Source organism: Arachis hypogaea, chromosome 3 (assembly GCF_003086295.3).
Source record: "Arachis hypogaea cultivar Tifrunner chromosome 3, arahy.Tifrunner.gnm2.J5K5, whole genome shotgun sequence".
In the NCBI taxonomy this organism is placed as follows: domain Eukaryota; kingdom Viridiplantae; phylum Streptophyta; class Magnoliopsida; order Fabales; family Fabaceae; genus Arachis; species Arachis hypogaea.
The window spans coordinates 34,957,113-34,982,096 of record NC_092038.1 but is presented as its reverse complement, the minus strand read 5'-3'; the positions used below and the strand labels follow the sequence as shown (position 1 = coordinate 34,982,096).

Below are 24,984 nucleotides of genomic sequence, written 5' to 3'. Positions count from 1 at the left end.
GATCGAAGCAATTAAGTTCAATTTATAGGAAAAGGAATGCAGTAGTAAATCGATATGACATGTTTTGATTTACTACATATATTGATCTAAGATAAATCGAATCTAATTAATTTGAATTACTAGTTAGGATTTAGAAATCAGTATTTCAAATTCATTTAATTCGATTTAGCTATGAATATGTCCCATATAAATACAACCAGAAAGTTTGCTCTTCATTAGAGTGCCACTTACAAGAGCTAGTGATGATAGGTTTTTAGTTATTGTGCACTATAGAAAAACGATTAAGAAAAAATACTAGAGAAAATAAAATTTACTGATAAGGATCTAATGAGTGTCTTTATCAATTCTTCTATGAATTTTGCTCAGTTTTAGAATACTATAATCAAGAAATTGGGAGTTAATATCATGAAACAGGTTGAGAAATTATTTTATAAGATTTCGATTTTTGTTGTCCGAGATGGTGATAAAAATTTACAAATTTTGTTTCACTATTTTCACCAATTTTCTGAGGTTAGAACCCATGAACTATTGGCCAAGTTTGGAGATATGGTCTCTAGTTCAAGAGGATTGAATCGAATTTCGCAATCTATAACAATAACAGGAGCCTCTAGTTCAATGTCGATTATTGCCTATTTATCTATTCCTGTATTTTTACCCAAAATAGTTTTGATAGCATCTCCATCCTTCGCAGTTGACCTAAACTGCGTTAATGATGAAGAATTTGGTGATAATGGATCTTTAAGTAAGCTTGCGATTGCGATGACAGGTATTCCTATTATGATCCTAGTTCCAGAAAAAGGTAGAGAACCGACCATCTGCAAATATAGTATGATTCGATCATCCAAGGACATACATGCTACCTTCTCATGCTGGTAATACATGAGGTCGGCTACATAGTGATAAAAAAATTTACTAAGAACCATAATAAACTTTAAGTAATTAAAAAAAACTACATTAAAGGAATTTTAAATTATGCATGTCCTTTTCAAAAAAATACCAATAGTCAAAATTATAATCCTGCATTATCCTAACCTTATTCATAAAAATTAAATCCCCGCTAAATCTAAATTCATCTAATATAAGCATTTAAAAAAAAAACTCTAATATAAAACAATTCTAAATTATTGTTATCACTGACATTTCTAATTTAACAATTCTAACATGTTTAATACTACTCTAACTAATATTTATAATTTAAAACACTACAAAAAAACAGGGTTAAAACGGCGATTATTTTTGGTAATTACGGCGGTTAGAATCGCCATTATTACCGAAAATGGCGCCTCCAAGAAACGCCGTTATTCTGGGCGCCATTCTGGTTATTACGGCGGTTTTCAGAAAACCGCCACAATTACCAGAGGTTAATACGGCGGTTTTTTGAGGGTTAAAATGGCGGTTTGTAACCGCCATTATTTTCGTATAAAATGGCGGTTTTTGAATTGTTTAAAATGGCGGTTATAACCGCCGTTTTTACCAGGATGTTGTGGCATCATTTCCATTTAAAATGGCGGTTTTTAACCGCCATTTTTACCATTATAACCGCCATTTTTACCAGGTTATAATGGCATCTTTTGGGTTTAAAATGGCAGTTTCTAACCGCCGTTTTTACCCGGTTATAATGGCATCATTTTCGTTTAAAATGGCAATTTTTAACCGCCATTTTTACTAGCATATAATGGCATCGTTTTCATTTAAAATAAGGGGTTTCTAACTGCCGTTTGTATCTAATTATGATGACAATTTTATGCTTTTTAAAATAAGATCGAAACCACCAATTTAAAGTGATATTTTCGAAACTCACTTAAAAATCTCGTAATAACCAAAAGGCATAGCCATAAATCAAACATCATAACATGATTTTTTATTCATACATGATCCAAAAGTCATAATCCAAAAATAAAGTATTAAAATAACATTTTTTAATAATATGTCTTAACATATAATCCTTAATATACTCCTTAATATACGTCTAAACATATCAAACAAGGTCATGCTTCCTTGTTGCTTGCTCCAGAAAATCTACTTCCTAACTCTTTTGGTGATGGAATCTCAATCTCCTGATCCAATCTCTACGACAAAAATATAATTATTATGAGCACAAAAAATACAAGAAAAAGGCATATATTAATAATAAGTGGATATTTATGAATTTGAATTCATCTAAAAAAATTCACATATAAGAGCAAATTAAATATGAGAAAGATTTCAAACACTCACATACACATTAAATTAAAAAAAATCATATGCTAATTAATTCTGATCTCTGAAGAAAATTCATATGCTTCATCATTGTGAGATAACCTTCTTATTCATTAATTAACAATTAAATAAGCAAACTAACTCATCATCCATGCATGCAAACTGCTCCCTATATTTTCATGCCCCACAAGCATCAATATTGCTGAGAATTTTTTGTTACTGAGCACAAACTAATGCAGAAATCATGGTTTTAAATTGAAGTTACACCTATTATTGTTATAATATTTTTATTAAGTCGTGCATATAGATTAAAAGCCGTTTCAAGCAAATAATTTAATTTTGTTAATAGGCGCTACTGCTATATGTAACCTACTAACATTAGTTGATCTCACAGGAACACCAAAATAATAGTTGAAAATATAATAATTAATAAGTATATATAAAATGTGAATTATAACTAAGAAGCATAATACAAATCAAATAGAGTTTGGTTTAGGTTTGAAGAAGGCAGAGTATAAGTGTAAACAAAGTTAAACGTGAATGATTGATATTGATTCAATTGTGTATTGCCTAAGTTAAACTATTGGATTGTGATATTATCATGCTTGTTTTGACAGAAAATTATATGCCTTAAGTACATGGAGCTTGACTCCAGCAGCAACGGAAACCAATAGCTTGTTCTTTTGTGAGAAGCGGGTTCAATTTCAAGACCACATCCTTGACTGCAGCAACACAAGGAGAAAATGGAGTGAAAATGCAGTAATACTTTCATTTATCATTTCAACACAAGCTGCTAATTGAATTCATGCCTCTTCCACCAGCTAAATAATAATGAAAAAAAAAAGTGAGAAGCTCCAATCTCTTTTATAATACTTTCATTTATCATTTCTTTTATAATAATAAAAAAAATCTGAAACAAGTCATCATATGAGATACATATAGTATTTATTAAGTACTAGTATTGAACAAATTCATATCGTGAACTTGAAATTTCTTTCAAGTATAGCAAATGCGCTGAACATCAAGATGGTAAACTGTAAATGCAAGCTAAGGCTTAATTATTAGCTTGGTTAATTAGATTATTAATAACTTCTAATATATAATCCATTAGTAAATAATCTAGAGATATTATTTAACTTAGTATTTTTATATTGTACGAACTAGGGTGCTTGACTATTTTAGTGGGGCTAATCAAATGTACTACTAATAATAATGTAGCATTTAGCTTTAGTATCTTCTTAAATCTTAAGTAGTCATGTACCTTTCTTTGATCTAAATTTTATATAATATGTTTCATCTACGAACAACTTAAACAATTAACAAAGACGCCATAAAACAAGTGCCACCAATCACATAGCCCTTCTTTTTTAATAGCAAAATTTAATCAGTGAACTTTAATTTAATACTGAGACATGTAGCGTTTATTTTTATATTTTTCCATATATAATAGAATAAGATTTTATACATGCGATATTTTGGCACTTTCTTAGAAGCACCAACTACTACTGCTCTGTATCATGATGCATATGAATCTAGTTTTAATCACTCAGAATCATCATAATATAAATCAGATGAGCATAGAATATGACTGATTCCATGGAAAACAGAATAGAATAAACATACCTTGGGTATGGCATCAGGTTAGATTTTGTTAAGAGCACTGCAATACCCTCTTACCATGATCAAGATCCCCTTTAATTTCCTGTTTTGGCTACATGATTTAAGACATATTATAAATTGGAAATATCAGTACAGAACTACAAAGTAATAATCTACATAAACCGATTCTCTCATGTGCCAATTGCTTAACGAAGACGTATAAATAATTGTAAAAGTAAAAGATAAATATAAATAATTGTAAAGTAATTGAATATTTACGAAAAATAGAAAATTATTAGTATTTTTCCATGCTATCATACATACCATTTACAGATGCCTCAGAAAGAAACTCAGAATTCAAGCTTGATAATGCTGTAAGAACTAATTGATGGGTACTGAGAACAGATCTGAGAATCCTGAAACGAATAAAAATTTAAAGAGAAATAGTAAAGCCAATGGAAAAAGAAACACATAAACCAAGATAATAAAGTTGTAATATTCAAATTAAATACATATCTCCCCCATATTCTTCATTAACTTTATAAACCCTTCCTGAAATTATACAGCATTTGTGGAATGCATCTATGCTTTCCATCAGTTTCACTTGACAAGTCTGTTTCCTATAAGTTGAGATACTCATTCCATTCAACATTCTTTTGTTTAAAAGCCAACTGTCAATTATATATTTGTGATTTTAAAAAACCCAAATATATACATATAGTTGAGAACACTATAGATCGCCCAAAAAAAATTAACTAAATGCTTGACAGTAAAGCGCACTCATCTGACAAGCTTCCTCCAATATGCTACACAATTCAGATGATTCATTTATACAAAACAGTTCTTGAATAATTAATCTTGATCAGAATAATATATTAATACATTCAATAAAAACAACTTAGCCGAACACTCCAATATGCAAAGAGGTAGACAAAAATTAGTACCCATGCTTTAGGCGAAGCCACAAAGCAAACGCTTCAAGAACCTGAATGATAACCAAGAAAAAATACTATCCGACAAGGCAGCAACTTTGAAAATTATAACAACTTGTCACTTAGTAACTCAAACTTTAGGCATTTGTCTCATTAATAAAATGAAGAGATGACACATAATCACACATATCATACTATGACCTCTGGCAAAACTGTTAGTAACTCCAAGAATCCTGGTATATATTCCGGATGAGAATCCATCTCGTCCCTAAGCCATTTCACTATACCACCATCTCCCCAATCTTCAGCAGGCACATGCACAGCCAATGCAGCCACAGCAATGCTAATCTACACATTAAAAAGATTTGAAGAATACATTTGGTTACCCTAAACTTCCATTTAAATATATTCAAATGATAATAAAAATAACTGTACGAAAAGATAGAACGGTGCAAAGGACTTCTAGATGAACCTGAGTTCTGACTTTTGGATGATCCTTGTGGAACTTTTTTAGCAAGTTCTGTGTTCAAAACAACAATGAAAATAATGCCTTAGCAAATTCATTATTTATTGTACATACTAACGCATCTGAATTGTCATAGCTGACAGACATCAAAAGATCAAATTATAATAGTGTCCTTATGTACCGATTTTGTATAATGTATTATATTATCTTTTATGTACTTTATTAGCTATGTAGAATTGATTTTCCATAAGATCCAATTACATTCTTGCAATTATATTAGTACATGCATATAGAAAGCAAATCAGGCAAGTGTTTCAACTTTCAATTACTAAATCAAAGATCAAAACATAACATTAGATCTCTTACTTCAGCAAACAAAAATGCTCAGAAGCAATTATCCGCCTAATTTTATATTGAACAGATTTTCTATAATCACAAAATTTAATATTTTCAAAATATTTTTAAGCTAATAAGGCATTCTGGTTAGATTTTTGAGTGAAAAAATCTAAGAGCAATTATAGAAGATCTAACTGGAATTGTGATGATCCTATGCCTTCAGTAATACTGATATTATATATCTAAGAGCAATTATACAGAGAGGTTAATCTAACATTAGAAAATTTTATCAAAAGCCTAGAAATCAAGGAAATTAGATTCTTAATTTGACAGTAAGCAAAAGCAAACAACAATTGATATTAAATTAGGAATTTAAAAACCCTAACTTTCAGAAAAAAGTGAACAGAAGAAAGGAAGACCTAATGTGGCGCTGGCGGATCAGAACCTGGCGTGGTGGATTGACTTGGCCATGCTGGGATTGAAGACGAGAGTCTGGAGGTGGCGCTCGAGGAAGTTCTCGACGGTGAGAGCAAGGACGTAATCACAAAAGTGAAGAGATTTGTCGAAACTCGCTAAAGCAGCAACAATGTTGCTTGCGGCGGCGAGGTGATAAACGAAGCAGTAAAGGAGATGAGTGGCGATGGCTAACCTTTAGATCGAAGCCAGAACAAGATCGTAGAAGCTCATTGAAGGCAGCGGCGAGGAGATGAACGATGGCGGTGAACGGTGAGGAGATTCTAGTCGGAGGAGAACGCGGCTGAGGAGATCCTTGGTGGAGAGAGTTGTCGCTGAAGCAGATCGCGCCGGAGTAGATCCTTACAGAAACAGTGTATGCGACAGCGCATTATTTCTTCAATTAGGGTTGGAATCAGATAGTGTGTGGGTATTTAAAATCATGGCCCCAGATAAGGGCGGTTTTAAACCGCCATAATCATTGAAAACCGCCATTTTGCACAAACTCATTACGGCAATAACAGATTATGCCATTATATCCGAATATTATGGCAGATTTATAAAACCGCCATTTTATTAATGCCATTTTAAACCTTTTTTTTTTTGTAGTGAAAATTCTAACAAAACTTCTAATCACTACTACTTTAACTAATATTTCTAATCAAATATTCTATGTTAATCAGTATTGCTAACATTTCTACTCTAACTTGAAGAACAGAAATTTTATCTATTAAGTATTAACTTCTTTATTGATGCTACCAGCAATATGGACAATTCCATCCAACCGATAGATACGATTTGAGTCGTCATCCATATCTACAGTTTTGAACCTTATCATTTTGTGGTCTAGGAATTCTCTCTCGCATAGGGTATGGTGGAAGGGATAAAATATAGCTGTAAATCGTATCAACTTAATTCAAATTCTTATATAGAAAATACCAACACTAAATCAAATCAATTGATTTTGATTTATATTGATGGCGTCTCCTTGTAATTCAAATATATTTGATTCGATTTACCTTGCATGTCTATAAATCGAATTCAATATATTCGATTTACTATGGGTTATATATGTAGGATAAATCGAATTCAATGAATTCGATTTACCATGTGCTACCACCAATATCGTATAAATAGAGTTTAATAATTTTGATTTACCATGTGCTTTCAACATAGTGTAAATCGAATCCAATTGATTTGATTTATGTTGAAAAAAGAATATACATCGAATTTATTTGATTCAATTTACATAAAAAGTCAAATAAAATATGCATGTAATTAAATTTAGTTTAGGATATTTGTGTAATTTTAATCTTTATTTAAATTATATGTGTAAATTATTCTATATTTTAATATTAACTTTAGATCCTAATCTGTGGGTACAATGCACGACTCGTGGAGAACTTAAGACTTTTTGCAGGTAGACTCTTCTCTTTCTTGAAATCTCTAGTGAATGGCAGTGACTTGTGGAGTCTTCTAGGAAAAGAAAAATGGGAAGAAGAGAGTAGGAGAGAAGGGAGGGTCTTGGGTGGTAACAGGAGAATAAAAGGGGAGTGAAATTGAACTGTATAGAAGTAAAATTCAGGAAGAGATCAGAAAATTTTAATGAAGTGAAAAGGGTAGGATGATCTAAGAAGAAGTGATTTGGCTGGCGAAATTTGAAATTTGAGAATAGAGAAGTGAAGTTGATGGAAAAGAATGAGTGGAGATGAAAGAGATAGGAAAAAGTAGGAGACAGAAAATGTATGTGAATTTGAATCGAAGAACAAAACTTGCAAAATAATTTAGCGAAAAAAAAAAGAGACAAAGCGCCTTGGCTTCAATCGAGTGAATATGCGCACATTATTTTAATCTTTGTTACAAAAGGCTAATCAGACTTTGTATATTAGCGTATATGTACGTATCGTAGTTGGCAGTTGACAAACTGCGTATTTTGTTGATGAATTGACTTTTCTCTAAATGATAACTAATAAAATCATCATCATCATCCTCATTATGACTATTTTATTCCTAGTTCGATAACATTAGAATTCCGAAAGAATATATGCTTTTTTACTTCATATGGTGATGTTGCCATTGAAATATACACTTATATATTAATTTTAGCATTGAAGTATCTTTTACAAAAATCTGCACCTTCTATATTTTTTTATTACCAAAATATACATCATCCGCTAAGAAAGAAGCAAATTTGACTTCGTCCAGAACGAGTTATACAATAATGAAGAACTTATCAACACAAGAACAAGTTGTATTTGATTATGTCATCTTAAAATTTAAAATTTGAAAGACTTAACAATTAACCTATAGTAGCTAATTAGACTTGTGATTAATGTGATTCTAGCTAAGAAGAAAAAAAAGTTATATCGTTCCTAGATTATAATCTTGGGCCTAATAGTAAAGATTTTTTTGGTAGTGGGGTCTAATAATAAAGACTTAATTTGATCCAACATGGAACTAATTCGCCGAGTCTTATTTAGAGTTGGCCCAAAGAGCTTAAAAAATTCATAAGATTCTAAAAGAGAAAAACTCAAGAATTAGCAAAATTAGGATTTTTGAACAACACTTTTAACCCTTAGTCGCCAATGAGCCTTGGCTCTAGTGGCATGTCTCCCCCCTCCTCATCTCAAAGTCTAGGGTTCAAATTCTAGAGAATACAATTGAGAAAAAATTGTGAAAATATGTGAGGAGTGTGTGGGTGTGTTGTGTACCTAGGATTGGGGGTTGTCCAATCCACCGACCAATAAAAAAAAAAAAAAACCCTTAGTCCAATTTTTTAGTTTTGCAATCGAGTAACATACTTTTAAATATTAGTGACTAACTTTTGAGTAATAAATTCTACTGGCTCTCTACCATTTCTAATTCAAAAATACCATAATCCTAAATTCATAATGCAAGTACGATATACTCGCTAGATGCTTTTTTCGCTCTAGTGAATCCAGGCAGCACTAACCTTTATTAATTATTGACAAACATATGTCCTTAAAATATTTTCTTATTTATGTGCGCTAAGCTTAAAGACGAAAATCCTAATTTTCAAACCTCTCTGTTCTCAAGTATTTTTTGATCACTTATGTGTGTGTGGTTGAATAATATTATGGAGGAGAAAAGACGATGATAGTTGCCAAAAGTAATAATTTGAATGGATTATGACTCATGAAGAAAAGGGATTGCATTTTGGTGTGTTGATAAGATGTCAAGGTAATGGAACAACTCATTAGTGAGTCATACATTTCTCATTACATAAATAGAGAAGAAATCAGCATAACAACCAGTCCAACTAAATCTACCATTCTTTTCAATTTGTCTTTGCTTCGGTTACCCCTTTATTTGTTTCTCTTTGGCATTAGCACTAATCATCCTCTCTTATTCTTCCCTAGCTCTTTTTCTGGAACATATCATTGCCTTTTTCTAGGTTCGCTTTTCAATAATCTGTGGAAATTTTGTCCACCTTTTTTCATTGATTAGCTCTAAGCCATGGCAAGGACTGGAAACAAGCGTTTACAAGCCAAACTGGTGGGTATGTCTTCACTTAAATAAGGGTAACTCCTTTCAATAAATAGATCTATATTTGTTTTGCATATTATTATTAATTAAGTAATTATAGTGGATTGATAGAAGCAGATAGCTTGTAATATAAATAATTTGAATTTTACTAAGTCCTTGTGCAAAATCTATCACAAGTTTTGATGTGCAACCATAGTAATATTTGATCATGTGACACACGTTGGCTTTGATCTACTCATTTGCAATGTCCTCTAGTAGCTCCTTGTATACATATATCTTGGACCATTTATGTTATATACTTTCATCAATATCATTAGAAAAAGAGGCAAGCCTGAATAATCAGGCGATGAATAATGATTAATGATCTGGCAGGTACTTCTTGGGGACATGGGAGCAGGGAAGACAAGTTTGGTTCTTAGATTTGTGAAAGGCCAATTTTCTGAGTACCAGGTTACTCTTAGTTATTGCATTTTTTTAATGACTAGGGAGCTAGTAACTTTTGTGTTTTGTGGCCATCATTTAACCATAAAAAAAAGTGAGTGATCTTCTACTATTGAATATAATCTCACACCATTAAAAACACTACTGATAGCCAATTGATGGTTACAAAACACAAAAGTTGCTGTGCTCCTAACACTCCTCTTCTTAATATATTATATGGCTATTGGTGTTGGGAATGGATTAACCTTATTCTATGTGGAAGGGTGCAGGAATCAACAATTGGGGCAGCGTTCTTCACTCAGGTTTTGTCTTTGAACGAAGCCACTGTCAAATTTGATATATGGGATACAGCAGGGCAGGAACGTTACCATAGTTTGGCCCCTATGTACTATCGTGGTGCTGCTGCTGCCATTGTTATCTATGACATTACAAGCATGGTACTAACTACTAACTCTATTAATCTTCTCATCACTAATCACTTGTTTCAATATTCGCTTGTATCATTTCATGGTTTCTTACCCAAATGATCCTTAAATGAACCTCTTGAATTCATGTCTATATAAGTAAACTTCACAGTTGTTTCAAGGATAAAAGCCTATATGGCTATAAGTCTCAAAAAAAAATTTTTTTTGGATCAGAAATTCTCATAATTTCCAAGTGTTTTTATATGTTAGAATAAAAATAAAACATTTTTGTAGAAAACTAGTCTTCACATGTAAAAGCTGATGTTCATGGAAATTAGGCGAAGCAAAAATATCCACATTGTTTTTAGGGAAAAAAAAAAGAGTAAGGTCCATACATGAGGAGCCGTGCATGAAAAAAGGTAAAGTACTGCATTGGTGTCCTACGTTTAGGCGTAATTTTATTTTGGTCTTTAAGGTTTAAAGTGTCATATTTGAATAAAAAGTTCATTTAGCTTTAATGTAGTCTCACCACTGTGAGGTCAAAGTTAAATAATTAACGAAATGTCCTACAAAGCAGCAGTATAAGAACAAGGTCGATAATTCGGAGAACAAGTACAAGTTCCAAAGACACAAGATCAATCGTGGATGCATCAAATACATTTATTTATTATTTTTCTTACAATTTAAATAAAAAATTTTCTATATAAATAAATATATTGATGTATTCACACTTGATTTTATGTTTTTTGAGCTTGGACTTGTTCTCTAAATTATAGACCTTGTTTTTGTATGTCAGGTAGAATATTCCGTTAATTATTTAACTTTGACCTTATGATGAGACTACATTAAAGCTAAAATGAAACTTTTTTAGATTCAAATAAGACACTTTAAACCTTAAAGGACCAAAACAGGATTACGTCCAAACGTAGGATATCAATTTAGCACTTTTCCGCACAGAAAATAAAACAAACGTGATTATTGATTTGTAAGTGATGCATTGTATAACCAGGAATCTTTTGCGCGAGCAAAGAAGTGGGTTCAACAAGTGCAACGACATGGTAAGTTTGTCTATATCTCATAAATGAGTAGCGAGTAACTAGGATTCTAACTCAATTTATCTGATAAACCATGTGATCAGCAAATCCGAGTTTGATAATGTTTTTGGTGGCTAACAAGGCTGATTTGGGAGCGGAGAGAAAGGTTGCAAATGAGGTATTTCTTTTTGATATATATGCTTACATTACATGTGCAAATTTAATGAAAGAATTAGGTTTTTGGTGGTGAAAACGGGATATTTGTTTCATGTATATGCAGGAGGGTGAAGAATATGCGAAAGAAAATGGATTGTCTTTTCTTGAAACCTCAGCAAAAACTGCACAGAATGTGAACGAGCTCTTCTATGAAATAGGTAGGCGGTGTTAATCTCTAACTCTACCATCAAATAAATCTGGATGAGTGATCGAATGTGTGTGTTTCTTTCCTTTTCTTTTTGCAGCAAAGAGATTGGCAAAAGCAAACCCTTCACGCCAAACCGGAATCAAGCTGCATAGCATACCTCAAGAAACCAGAAGAAGAAGCTTGTTTTGCTGTGTTTAGTTAATGCTATTATCAATATAAGTTGAATCTGCATTTCATTTGTATTCCAGAAGCTTCTAACTTGGTATTTTCCTACTTTTAAGATGGATGAATAAAGAAACAAACCTACAAAGTAACGCCCAAACCGCATGCAATAATTTATTTTTCTTTATCTAAAGCTGATTTACCGTGTTTAATAATAAGACCGTGAGGCCGTTAAATGAAACTTCTTGCCTAATGGAGTTCCAGCACCAACAACCATTCTTGTCCTTATTGCACAGGAGTAAGAACTAAGGCTGTCCCTGCGTTGTCTCTGTTTATTCTAATTATTTATTTGTCCATGCCCACAAAATTGCCAAACTCATTTATCATATCAAAAAGCTCAAACAGTACTTTTTTTTTTTTTAAATAGTCCTAATATATAGTAGCACTCTTTTCCATTAGCATTTATTTAGCGGAGTCAGTCTAATTTTACAACGTATAAAAATATGGAATGAAATATTAACTAAGAATGCAAAAGTAGGAGGAGTAATAATGGGAAAGCAACAAACCGTCCATTTCCAATGGTAAGAAGCAAGAAAGCAATCAATCAAAGGCTAACAAAAAAGAAGCTGAGAGTGAGAGAGAGAGAGAGAGAGAGAGACGCCATGAGTGACAGTTATGAAACAAAATTACTCGTAGCTTCTTCTCTCACTCGCTAATTAGGACAAAAGACCCTGCCTGCCTGCTCAGTGCTCACTAATAATATTAATTAATATACATGCATTCACAACATTAAAAAGAGAATGAAGCTTTCTACGTCATTGATGGAGGAGAGTTGATTACCAAGATGGGGAAGTGCAAGGGGAAGCGGAGGATGACGAAGAGGGATCATTGTTAATGCTGCGAGAATCGCTGCCTGAAGTGTCCAATGACCTTGCATCTCTCAGAGATAGAGATACAGAAGCAGACCCAGCTTCAGCAGGAGGGAGCTTCTTCATTGGGGTCAAAGGTGGTGTATATGGAGGAGCTGCTTCATCGTCTTCCTCAGAAGAACCGGTTCCATTTCTCTCTAAATGCGATGGTGAGCTCTCTGGTGTCTCAAATGGGGTGTCTGCCCCGCTTGTCTCATAAATGGGATTTGAAATGTACACAAGGTGGGGTTCCCCATCTTCAAGTGGGTCTTCTTGGTTTGCCTTTTGTGGTGGTTTCGATATGAATGAAGAAGATGAAGAGAGAGCTCCAACTTGAGGAGGGCTCGCATTGGGTTCTTGGGTTTGGATTTGAAGCACAGAATGAAGCTTCTTTGGTCCAACTATGTCTTGATCATCGCAACCAACAACAACTGCTGGTAAAAGGAAGCTACTTGGGGCTTGGAGAACTCCCTGAGCATAAATGCTCCTGAAATGAGGAGCTGGAGGCGGAGGTGGAGGTGGTGGAGGAAGGTGGTGTTGTGGGTGTGAAGCTGAAGCAGCATTGTCTGTGGTGGTGGTTGTTTGGGTGGCGGCGATGGGGATGGCGTTGGAGTCGGTTTTTCTGTGGTGGCGCCGGCGGAGTAAGAGAGAACAATAGAGCTCAGCAAGGAGGACAAGTATAAGGGAAAGCACAACGGCAAGGATAACAACCATAACCAAGGTTGCACCCATTATCACTTTGGATGTCCCCGTCATCTCTTTGGGTTCTGTCTCTTTGTTTAGAATGCGGCGGCAAAGGAGGGCAGGCTAATAAGGACAAGGTAAAGGTTGGGAAGAAGCAAGCACCTTTGTTTTGGCGGGAAACAGTACTTTACCCACCTTGACATAGAGATGAATAGAGATTGGACATGGACATGCGCAAGCGAATCTTAGAAAGGGTAAATGGTCCCTAGGGAACACAACAGCTTGGGTAAGAGAGTTCTGAGTTGGGTTCTGAGTTCTGACACTCAACAAGGTCAGATTTGTCCGTCGTCAAATTACTGTTAACTCCTCTAACAGCTATGCTATAAAGTTAACACCTTTGCATAGTTGCATTCATCCACAGTGAACACCATCCCTCGTTCAGTCGTTCTCAACTCTCGAGAGAAATTCAGCATTTTCGCAAAGGTATTCCTCATTAGAATTGATAAAATAAATTTGACCTTTGTAAGATTCCATAGCATTTTATGGTCTGAGGTGTGGGGAAAAAGAGTAAAGAGATGTAAGAGCCCTCTGCCAATGCATCATATTCAACTTCTTTTATTGTACCAGATGTCAACCCGAAGAAAATAGGAAGACCATCAATTTTTGTTAGACACTAATACAATCATAAATGGCAAAACTTGAAGTAACGTCGCGTGCAACCTATACAATATTACGTCAACCGATACAAATGGGACCATCAGTAGACAATTCTAAGGAAGATATTAAAGCGCGACCGTGCAATCTTGAATCATGCCAAGTACAAACACTATGTGAGATTAAAGCGTGACGATCTCCAATTAGTTTAGGAAAGATGGAGCATTCATTCATTGATCGTTACTATAATTTCATTCTTCATCTTCCTCTCAAGGCTGCAAACCTAGCTGCTAAATCATCATAGTCCGGTAACTTGGGATGTACATGCCGAGTTCCTTCAGATCTATCTGGCTGAAATGTAGCAGCTCGAGTATATACTTTCTTAGTTTCCACCGCTCTAGTTTGTTCACGAGGAAGGGAAACTGATCGTGGAGGATAAGTAGCCATCTCTTGTGACTTATTAGATCCATCCTGCCTTTCATTCTGTAGAAATTCCCTGGTTGTGTGATCCATTTCGGGCGGATGACTGTTTTTAGAATTTCTTCTTAGTTTCTCAGGTACAATGATCGATGGTTTTTTGCTATAATGGATCAATAATTTGTCTATTAACCTTTCCTCTTCAGCATTTTGATATCGCTCATCATCCAACAAAGTTTGCAGGCCATGCCTTGATTCACCTCGTCTCCTGCTTCTGCTCCTCGATTTTCTCCTTGGTCCAGTATCTTCATTTTTAGCATCAGTGTGACTGGATCGAGATCTTAAGTGCTTCCGCCTCGTGGATTTTGGTTTCAACACAGAGGCTTCATTAGCATCTTCACAAACATAATACCCTTCTTCATGACTCTGTTTACTTGGTCTCTTGTGCCTATTGGCTTGCCAATGCTGGTCAGGATCATCATCCTCCCAACCTATTTGAATCCTCTCTGATGTAGAGGCAGTGTCAGGCCTATCATGCGCTGAAAGATATATAGAGGTACCATCACTGTCAATATTTGAAGACATATTTACTCCAAATATGCTGTTCTGCTGTTTGGATTTAGGTTTGACATATGGTGGTGGAATGGCATTACTGTAGTAGCGCTTCTGCTTAGGAGTTTCATCCTTTTGAACTTCTCTGTACAAGTTATCAGTATCAGGCATGGTAACATCATTAGCAGCAAATGGCTCATCTACATTACTCTTAAATCGCATTCCTAGACGACTAGGTGATTTTCTAGCAGTTGTAGAGTCATGGTTTTCTCTAAGATGGGTGGTATCCCCACAACTGTCATGCAGCTTAGAAGCATCTTCAAATTGTCTCACTGTTTTCTCTTGTAATGAATCCCCAATAGATTTTGGCATGCTACCCTCCTTCCGATAACCTCCTCTATCACTTCTCTTAGTAGTATCCTGTCTTGTGGCGAATGAATTGTCTTGCAGCATGGAACCACCTTCAAATTGTTCCACTGGTTTCTTCTGTGATGAATGCTGATTTGGTTTTAGCATACTATTCTCCTTCCAATTATTATTATGCCTTACTGTTAATGGATTATCATGGACGTCCCTTTTTTGAATTACTTCAACAGCATTTAGTGGCTTGAATCCATTTTCAGGGTGTGTGGATCTGAACTGAAGACCACCATCATCTCTGTTTAGGACAACAGCTTCCATACCATTCTGAAATCTGTACGCCTTGTTTGGATGGTCAGGACTTTTGTCGAACAGAGTATCACGCTTGACTCCTGTTGTGGTAGCACACTTGGCATGTGATGGTATATTGTTATCAGTCAAAGGGTTAGACATACGAGTATCATGACCCTGTGCAAGTAATTTATATAAGAAAAATATAAGAATTTTAGAGACATTCTAAAAAATTTAAGAATTCGCAAAGCATTCAATTTGATAAAGAGGCTATGATGAAGGAAATTTTGAAGACAGCACCTGTTGAAAAGCATAAGACTTTGACATCCTCTGCTCAAAATCCTTGGAGTCCCACTTTATTGAAAACTCAGATGCAATCCGTTGCATCAAGCAGACCTTCTTCTCCAATGTTGAAGACTTAAAATTCAAATTTGCAGCAAACTAATAATGAGAAATTTAGTGAGTCAGTGCAGACTGCAGAAAACTAGGAACGACTGAATGAGTCATTCATAAATAATGTTCTAATAAGGATAAAATTATGAATGGTCACCTCCTGATTGACATAACATTCTATGGAATTCCCATATCTCTCCTGAAACATTTGCCTAAGGTCCCGTAACTCTGGTAAATCGGAAAATCTCGCAGCAGCAAACATCAGAGATGCTACCGCATCCCTACATTCCTCAGGGCACCCACTGAAAGAAATGGAAGCAGTTATCTAGACTATCAAGTTCTGAAGTTAATGATAATTTTGAAACACCTACTGAACTATAAGAATTCAGGGATATATGTGGCACTGTAACTATCCAAGCAATTCATCTCAGTCGGTAACTATAATAGATAGACAAATAAAAGAAAACATTAAATTCAACATCAGCATTGCCGAGAAACTATTTCCAACAACACCACCTTCCCAAGGCAATAATGCGTAAGTTGATTGTAATCAGTATTCACCACATGTATTGTTAAGCAACACACCAACTTATATGATTACATTCGTGTCCAACACAGAAAAACTGCATGCACAAAGGCCAGAGTTATATTCGGTTGATGCAGTCACAGATACTTATGGTTTAGAGTCGAGTTTTTTGTGTTGATGACAATTAAAGCGACTTTTTTCTTTTCAGAATGGCATGGACAGAACTTGAAATATTTCCATAAAAATAATGCAATTCCTACATTTATGTTTGTTGAGATATGATGAAGCAAAGAGAAATCATTGATGCAGCTGAAATCCGATGAATCAACATTAACAGCGAGAAGAAATCATTAAGAGAAAGATCATACCTCAGTTTGTGCATGACTGAGAGGTGCTTCAATACAAACTCGCAGGATTGCTCAACAAAATCATAACAAGATGACAGTGTTAGCTCAACCAACAGTCCCTCAGCCTGTAACCACCTCGCAAGCGAGACAATACTTAAATTGAGAAAACTTCATGATGATGCAAGAGAACAAAACAAAGGCCATCCTTGACACAATTGCAAACAGGTTATCACATCGATCCACAGGATAACCTACTCAAAGAATCCAAAATAAACGAGACCTAAGATTGCTCTAAAATACAGAACAAAGGAAGCATTACTCTTCCATAGGCATTGATATCGAGACCGTTCGTGAGCAGATCAGCCATATCTTTCTTCAGAAACTTCTCGGTCGCTCTTCTCTTCCTTCGTATCACATCGATCCGACTCTTGGTGAGTTTGATCAGCGATTTGCTGAAAACGCAAACAGAATAAGAGAAACCGCGAATTACATTCAGTAAATCCGCATTGTCAAATCCTTCAACACTTTCTTGATCAGATAACAACAATCAACCGGAAAATGAAATATACATAGGCACAAATCAAAGAAAAGAAGTGCGAACCATTTAGCGGCAAAGCCTCTGCCAAGTAGACCGTCCAACATGCTGCTAGATCTCCACTCGGTGGTTTGACTCGGTGAGTTTGTCTGCTGGACTCGGTAGCTCAAAATGCGAGATTCACCATTGACTAAGAGTAAAAACACAGAGCACTATGCTGAAGTGGAAGAAGAGGACGATGACTCGATGAGACAGAAAAAGAAATATTATATTTCATTTAAAAATGAGGATATGAATTTCCAAATTACGCCCATAATGGCCTCTGGTTTTTGCGATTATGACGAAGCAAAATGTGAACGTTGCAAGGGTAGTTTCGGTCATTCAGATTTGGATAAAAAGAAACATCAGGTGGGAAAGCGATGAACGATGAGGATGCAAAGTGAGTTGGGAGTGTATGCTGAGCTGGATGGCATAAGAATAATTCATGAAGGAAGCGCCATTGAGTGGGGACAGAAAGGGACTAAGTGGCTTAAGAGCCGTTGTGATTATGGTTTCAAGTTTCAACAATTAACGGCATATTTACTGTAGCCTCATCCGGGGGTAAGCAAAAGCTGAAGTTTCTTGCATATTAAACATTAAATTACCCTTTTGACCTCTAAAATTAACAATAAAATAAAAATAGTATTAAAAGAAATGAAATATTATTGAAGTCATATTTTACATGATACAAGAATTAAGTTATATAGAGAGATACTACAAACTAATCTCATAAATATTTATTTATTAACTATTAATCACAATTAATCTAATTTTCAACTACTAACAACTCTAATAATATTTTAATATGAGCTGATCAGAATTATTTTAATATGAGCTGATCATATTTTACTAATTACTGCTTATGCTTCAATATATTTTCGTAAGCCGATGGATGGAATGTGTCAATAATCTCCAACTTGGATAAATTCTGATAAAATGGTTGAGGAGATAAGAGTTTAGTAAGTATATTCTCATTGACGAAAAAAATTGATGGGAAGAAGTTTCATGACACTGTGTTAGGCTTTTTGACGTACTATATGACAATCAACCTCTAATTGTTTGGTTTGTTCATGAAAGACTGGATTTGCTGCCATATGAAGTACGTTGCGATTATCACAATAAAGAATTAAAGGACACTCATAAATAGTGTGAAGAGTAATCCATTGCAGCTCACATGTAGTGCTGGCCAAAGCACGATACTCTGCTTCAGTAGAAGAACGTGTCACAGTATTTTGTTTCTTGACTTTTCAACTAACCAACAAATCCCCCATGACGAAACAATGACCAGTTAGAGAACGATGAGTGTTCAAACAAACAACCAACCCAATCAGAATTGCTGAACCTAGAAATCTGAAGAAAAGTACTTCTGAAGAAGACAAGGTCCTTTCCAGGACTACCCTTGAGGTATCTAAGAACCCAAATGATAGCATCATAATGATTCTTAGTAGGGGAGGCCATGAACTGGCTAAATTGTTGTGTGGCATACATGATGTCAGGACGAGTTGTGGTCAGATAGATGAGACGACTGATAAGATGACGGTAAATAAAAGGATAATCCATAAGAGGGTTGTTGTCTTGATATAATTTAGTAGCACTATCCATTAGCACAAAAGTAAATTTCGCACCTAACAAATTAGAATTAGATATTAAATCGAGACAATATTTTTGCTGAGATAAATAGATCTTTTTTACAGAGTGTGCAACTTCAATTCCTAAAAAATATTTTAATGTACCCAAATCTTTAATCCAAAAATTCTTATCTAAAATATGTTTGATATTGGCTATTTTAGATAACGAATTTTTGGTAATTACAATATCGTCCACATAAACTAACAATATACATACTTCAGTTCCCAGAAACTTAATAAATATATTATAATCAAATATTGTTTGTTGGTACCCATAAGAAAGTAGAAGAACGAATGATTTTTTGTGCCACTTTCAACTTGATTAGTGAAGACTATATAGGAATTTTAACAACTTGCGACATTAATTGGGCCGAGAAGAAGGCACTCCAGGAGACAACAATATGTAAACATCCTCAAATAAATCACCATAAAGAAAGGCGTTGTTGACGTCAAGCTGTTGAATTGGTCATTGTTTGAAGAAAGCTAGTGCCAAGACAATTCTGATGGTTCCTGGCTTAACAACGAGAGAAAATATTTTCAGAAAATCTATACCCTCAATTTGTAAAAATTTCTTTGCCACAAAACTAGCCTTGTAATGTTCAATAAATCTATCTGGACGCCACTTTATTCGTATACCCATTTAAAACCAAAAAGACAATTCACTAGAGACTAAATTTGGTTTAAATTCAGAGCAGCTAGTTCCTCCTGCATAGCATCACACCAATGAGAATGTGTATTGTCTTCTTTAAATGTCTTGAACTCAATATTATTATGCAATGAAAAATAAATTTCTAATAGGAAGAAGAAAGAGATGAAAGTGAGAAAACAGAAGAAAGAGAGTAATAACACTATGAAGAAGAAGATCATGAAGAGGTGAGAGTTAACTATATGTAATTGGAGAAATGAGAGGGAGGGTGGTGTGGACGAGTGTTGCAGCGAGGTGGAGAAGTTTGAGGTGGTGTTGATTCTGAGATTGGGTGAATTGGCGTTAATGAGAATTATGAGGCAGGTGGCGTTGTTAAAGATGTAGAGGGAGTATGTGTTGTGAGAGGAGAAATGATTCTGGAGCTAATTGTTGTAAATGAGAAAATGGGAAAAGGGAGTGTGGCATAGAGGTGGAGGATGATAGTGTGGGTCAATTGGGAGGGGAGATGGTCTAATTGAAAGTGAGATGGTTATTTGTTCTTGTGGGTCATGAAGGAGGGAAAAGGACTGTTATGCCGAGTGTGTATTGAGCTCATAATGTTGTTGGGTTTGTTTGACTAGGAAAAATATAGACTCATAAAATAACATATTTTTAGAGGTACCAAAATTTTTATATTAAAAAAAATAATAAACCCTTTTACTCCATTTTTTGTAGTTGAGAAAACTAGTTTTGCGAGCCCTGGAGTCAAATTTTAAACGTTAGGCCATCAAAGTAGAAACATAACAAAGACATCCAAAACTTTTAAGATTCTCATAGTTGGGGTAATTTTAAATAAAATTTCAAATGGTAAATGGTGATTTAAAATTCAAAATGAAAGATGAAACTTTATTAATTAAATAAACAGTATGATTAATAGTATATGAGCAAAAAGTAAGAGGAAGATGGGATTAAAATATAAAGGCACGAGCAACATTTAAAATATGTTGATGCTTACATTTGACTCGACCATTTTGTTGGGGGTGTTTCAACACAACTACATTGGTGAATAATACTTTTGGATGAATAAAAGTTATTTAACATAAATTCAGGCTCATTATCCGAACATATGCTCTTGACTTTGTAATTGAATTAAGTTTCAACTAATTGATAAATTCATATTTGATGATAATTTTTTTGCTTGAAATGAGTGGAAATTATCAATTTAACTTGTACTTATTCATTTAAAATGCATGCTTTTGTGAATTCATTCCTAATTGGGCTTAATTGTTAAACATACTTTTTATGCTTTAAATTGTGAAACTTAATTCACTTTTATCCCATTTAATACCTTGATATGTTTGTTGAGTGATCTAAGATTTATGAGGCAAAAATGTCTTGAAGAAGTGGAGAGAAAGCATGCAAAAGTGGAGAATTCATAAAAAAATGAGTTTTGAAAATTTGTCAGGTTATGCATATGTATGGCCCATACATATGCATCTCTTCTAATTCGTACATACGCACCATATATGCGTATGCACGACTCGCAGCACATAACTCACTTAAAAGGACACGTGGCTCGCAATTGCAAGCCCATTTTGGACCCAATCCAACTCATTTATGAAGCATTTGAAACATGGATCAAGTGGGGTCAACAAAAGAGTATAGTAGTAGTGTAGTATCATGTTTTAGGCCAAATTCTAGAGAGAAAAGTTAGAGCTTCTCTCTAGAATTTTAGGATTTTTAGGGTTTCTTAGTTTAATTTCTCTCTAGTTTTAGGTTTTGAACTTGTTTTAGTTTAGTTTTTTTTATATTTTCTTATTCTACCATCTTAGTTTACTTAGTTTTTATTGTTAATTTATTGTTTTTGCTATTTTTAGTTTATGAACACTTGTTGAATTTTCAATTTTCTTTAATACAATTTGATGTTTTTCATGTTTATTGATGTTTATTTGAATTGTTATTATTACTTTCTTGTCTTGTTTAGTTGTATATTTTTTATTATTTCAATTTGCTTACTATGCCTTCTATGTATTTGATAAAATGCCTTCCTTAGTTATAGAGTAGATTTTCCTTCTTGGATTGGGGTTGAAGACTTAAGTGACCTTGAGTTATTGATGTCCGATATTGATTGGTGATTTAGGATTGTTAGTTGATTTTGTTTTGACTAACGCTATTCTTTCACTAAGCCTAATTAGTGAGTTGGTTAGGATTTGTGGATTAAGATCAATTATTTCTATTTGACTTTTTCCAATGTTTAGATTAACTCGTTATAATTGTCATGTTTGTGGTCAATGACAAAGATAATGATTCTTGACTAAGTGGGATTAACTCGTTATAATTGTCATGTTTGTGGTCAATGACAAGGATAGCGATTCTTGACTCCCAACTCTTGCCAAGATTTTTTTTAACATTTGAATTTTCTTTCCTTTGGTTTAATTGCTTTTAGTTTAATTTCCTTTGATGTTTAGTTATTGCTTGCTCCTTTAGTTTCTTGCCATTCACATTTCTTGTTTATTGTGATCAATCCCCCTCCCCCTAATTTTTTTTCATAGCCAATGATAAGTACTCGATTGTAATTCCTAGGAGAATAACCTAAGATTAAAACTCCCGGTTATTTGATTTGAATTGTGACAATATATTAAACTTTGATAGAGTTGTTTGCCGGTTTAGGATTATACTTACAACAAATTCGAGTTTTAAACTTGTGAAATTCTAAACCAGTATCTAGCCCTCTTCACTAATGTAATAAAAAAATTTTATTTGTTGTTGAACATCACTCTTTGACTATAATAAAATGATCCAAGTAAAATAGATAAAGTTATCAATAATTGTTAAAAAATATTTATGATTGTGATTAGAATTTTGTTTAAAGGGCCCCGAATATCTAAATGTAATAAGTCAAAAATGTCATTTGCTTTACTAAAGCTTTGTGAAAAAGGTAATTTTCTTTGCTTTAAAAAATGATATACATCACAAGCTTGATCATTATGAAATGGAATAAAGAAAAAATTTTTATGCAAGATGTTAAGTCTTTGTCTTGAAAGGTGCCCCATCAAAAATGCCAAAGGTTGAAATTGGTGATTTTTGTTGTATGATCAAGAGAAATTTATGTTATGTAAAAATGAGGGTGATGGTTGGTGGCTCCTTCAAAATATATAACCCATCTTTCACTCTATCCAAAACAATCATCTTCAAGTTGGTGATTTTCTATATAGTGCAAATTGAACGAGAAAAGGTTAGTTTGCAAGGAAGCATTTGTGTGACTTTAGATATAAAAACTAAATTAAAATAAAAATGAGGTAGGTAAAGGACATCATGAAAAATTAATGAAGCTAAGAATAAAATTTAACAATTCCTTCATAATGAGCTATGACTTGTGAACTATTAGGCATATGAACAGTGGTTGGTTTAATAGAAAAATAAGAAACAAACCAACATAAATAAGATCCAACATAATCTGTTGCTCCTAAATCCATGATCCAAGAGTTATAAAAATTGGAATTTAGAGATGTATTATTTAAAAAAAAAAGTGTAAGAAGAAGATGGTGTCTATCCAAATTTAGGCTCTGAAGAAGTTCAATTTGAGAAGAACTAGAAATACTATTTTTGTCAATGCATGCTGAATTTTTGGGCCTCAGCTCGTGTAAGGTATGTTAGGAGAGAGCCTTTCTGGGCTGGAGTTAATTCCAAGTTGAGACCTGATAGAGCACTGTGTTGTGCTCCTTGATGAATGGATTTTTGACGGTTTAGAATTTCACAAATGAAATCTCGTTGCAAGTATAGTTTCTAAACCAACAATCATCCTTTCATACAAAAGATTGTTTGTCACAAGTACAAACCCCTAAAATTAATAACTGAAGTATTCAAACATCGGGTCGTTCTCCCTAGGAATTGCAATAAAGTGTCTTGTTATTGGTTATGGAGTATGTTTTGGGGTTTTGATTAGGGGCATGAAAGATAAATGGCAAGGAAGTAAACTAATGGCTAAAAGGGTCTTGGCAAGGGTTGGTGGTCAATGATCACTATCCTAATCACTAACCACAACATGAGAATTGGCAAGGATCAATCCCATTAAGTAATCCTCTAACTAGTAACTAGTAAAGAAAAGTCAAATGAACTATATCAATCCAAGTCCATAAGTCCTAGCTCTCCACCAAATCAATTAGTGAGAATTAGAGTCAATGGCTCCTAATCATCAATTACTTAGACATACATTAGTAACTCAAGAGTTCCTAAGTTACCTCTCCAAGCCAAGAACATAAAATTCTACTCTAAAATCCAACCAAGCATTTTAGCGAACCCTTGGAAGGCACAAAAGATAAGCATAGTAAAATTGCAATAAGAATAGAATCTAACAACAATATCGCAAAGAATTAACAACAACAATCAAAAGAAACACAATTATTATGAATTACCTCAAATTAAATTGAAAAAAAAAAGAGAAGGAATAAGAGTAAATCTACAACAAAGCATAGAAACAACATAAAGGAAATTACAACAAAAGAATAGAAGAATGATGATTGTAACAACAAGGAATTGAGAAGTAGAAGTAGAAGAAAACATGAATCAAAACCTAGATATAAGATTATTGACCTAAACCTAATCCTAATTCTAGAGAGAAGTGAGAGCTTCTCTCTCTAGAAACTAACTCTAACTACTTCTAAAACTAAACTATGACTAATGATCAAAAGTATGTTGATTTCCCTTCAATCCTTGACTTAAATAGTATCAGAAATAAATTGGATTGGGCCCACAAGGCTTCTAAAATCGCTGGCCACGAGTTGCATTTTAAAAAGTCACGTGCAGCATCAACATGTACGCGTATAGTGCATGTACGTGTCCCTATACGTGATACAACTATGGAAAATTTTATATTTGAAGCCCCAGATGTTAGCTTTCCAAAGCAACTGAAACCGCCTCATTTGAACCTCTGTAGCTAAAGTTATGATCGAATAAGTACGAAGAGGTTGGCTTGACAGCTTTTGCGATTCCTTCATTTCTTCATGAGTTCTCCGTTTTTACATGCTTTTTCTTCATTCCCTCAATCAGATCTTTGCCTCCTAAACCTGAAATCACTTAGTAAACACATCAAGGTATCTAATGGAATCAAGATGAATTAAGTTTAGCT

At 34.1% G+C, this 24,984-nt stretch overlaps 3 protein-coding genes and 1 long non-coding RNA gene across 11 annotated transcripts; 1 reads left to right on the top strand and 3 right to left on the bottom strand.

Moving 5' to 3' along the window:
- Window positions 1-1,835: 1,835 nt before the first annotated feature.
- On the bottom strand, window positions 1,836-6,413 carry LOC112790254 (uncharacterized). Of its 6 annotated transcripts, XR_011879769.1 has the most exons (8): window positions 6,182-6,413; window positions 5,952-6,024; window positions 5,203-5,250; window positions 4,743-5,078; window positions 4,123-4,214; window positions 3,823-3,910; window positions 2,829-2,921; window positions 1,836-2,069 (listed from the first exon to the last, which is right to left on the bottom strand). It is a non-coding gene; the product is annotated as an uncharacterized lncRNA (long non-coding RNA). The 6 variants fall into 6 exon arrangements; XR_011879767.1 differs by lacking the exon at window positions 6,182-6,413 and having other exon boundaries at window positions 5,952-6,100; XR_003196557.3 differs by lacking the exon at window positions 6,182-6,413 and having other exon boundaries at window positions 2,838-2,921; window positions 5,952-6,100.
- Window positions 6,414-9,204: 2,791 nt separating this feature from the next.
- Window positions 9,205-12,057, top strand: LOC112790253 (ras-related protein Rab5). 3 transcript variants are annotated; one of them, XM_025832565.3, is made up of 7 exons: window positions 9,205-9,501; window positions 9,865-9,942; window positions 10,203-10,370; window positions 11,347-11,395; window positions 11,476-11,549; window positions 11,652-11,745; window positions 11,833-12,057. In XM_025832565.3, the coding sequence occupies exons 1-7, from the start codon at window positions 9,463-9,465 to the stop codon at window positions 11,931-11,933; spliced, it is 603 nt and encodes a 200-aa protein (XP_025688350.1). In that variant the 5' UTR covers window positions 9,205-9,462; the 3' UTR covers window positions 11,934-12,057. The 3 variants fall into 3 exon arrangements, with proteins under 3 accessions (XP_025688350.1, XP_029152842.1, XP_025688352.1); XM_029297009.2 differs by having other exon boundaries at window positions 9,206-9,505; XM_025832567.3 differs by having other exon boundaries at window positions 9,219-9,527.
- Window positions 12,058-12,418: 361 nt separating this feature from the next.
- Window positions 12,419-13,697, bottom strand: LOC112790252 (uncharacterized). The gene has a single exon (XM_025832563.3). It carries the CDS (start codon window positions 13,559-13,561, stop codon window positions 12,734-12,736), a length of 828 nt encoding a protein of 275 aa, XP_025688348.1. The 5' UTR covers window positions 13,562-13,697; the 3' UTR covers window positions 12,419-12,733.
- Window positions 13,698-14,084: 387 nt separating this feature from the next.
- LOC112790251 (uncharacterized) lies at window positions 14,085-17,930 on the bottom strand. Its single transcript, XM_025832561.3, has 6 exons — window positions 17,631-17,930; window positions 17,349-17,481; window positions 17,051-17,154; window positions 16,314-16,458; window positions 16,064-16,204; window positions 14,085-15,940 (listed from the first exon to the last, which is right to left on the bottom strand). Exons 1-6 carry the CDS (start codon window positions 17,669-17,671, stop codon window positions 14,402-14,404), a joined length of 2,103 nt encoding a protein of 700 aa, XP_025688346.1. The 5' UTR covers window positions 17,672-17,930; the 3' UTR covers window positions 14,085-14,401.
- Window positions 17,931-24,984: the final 7,054 nt, after the last annotated feature.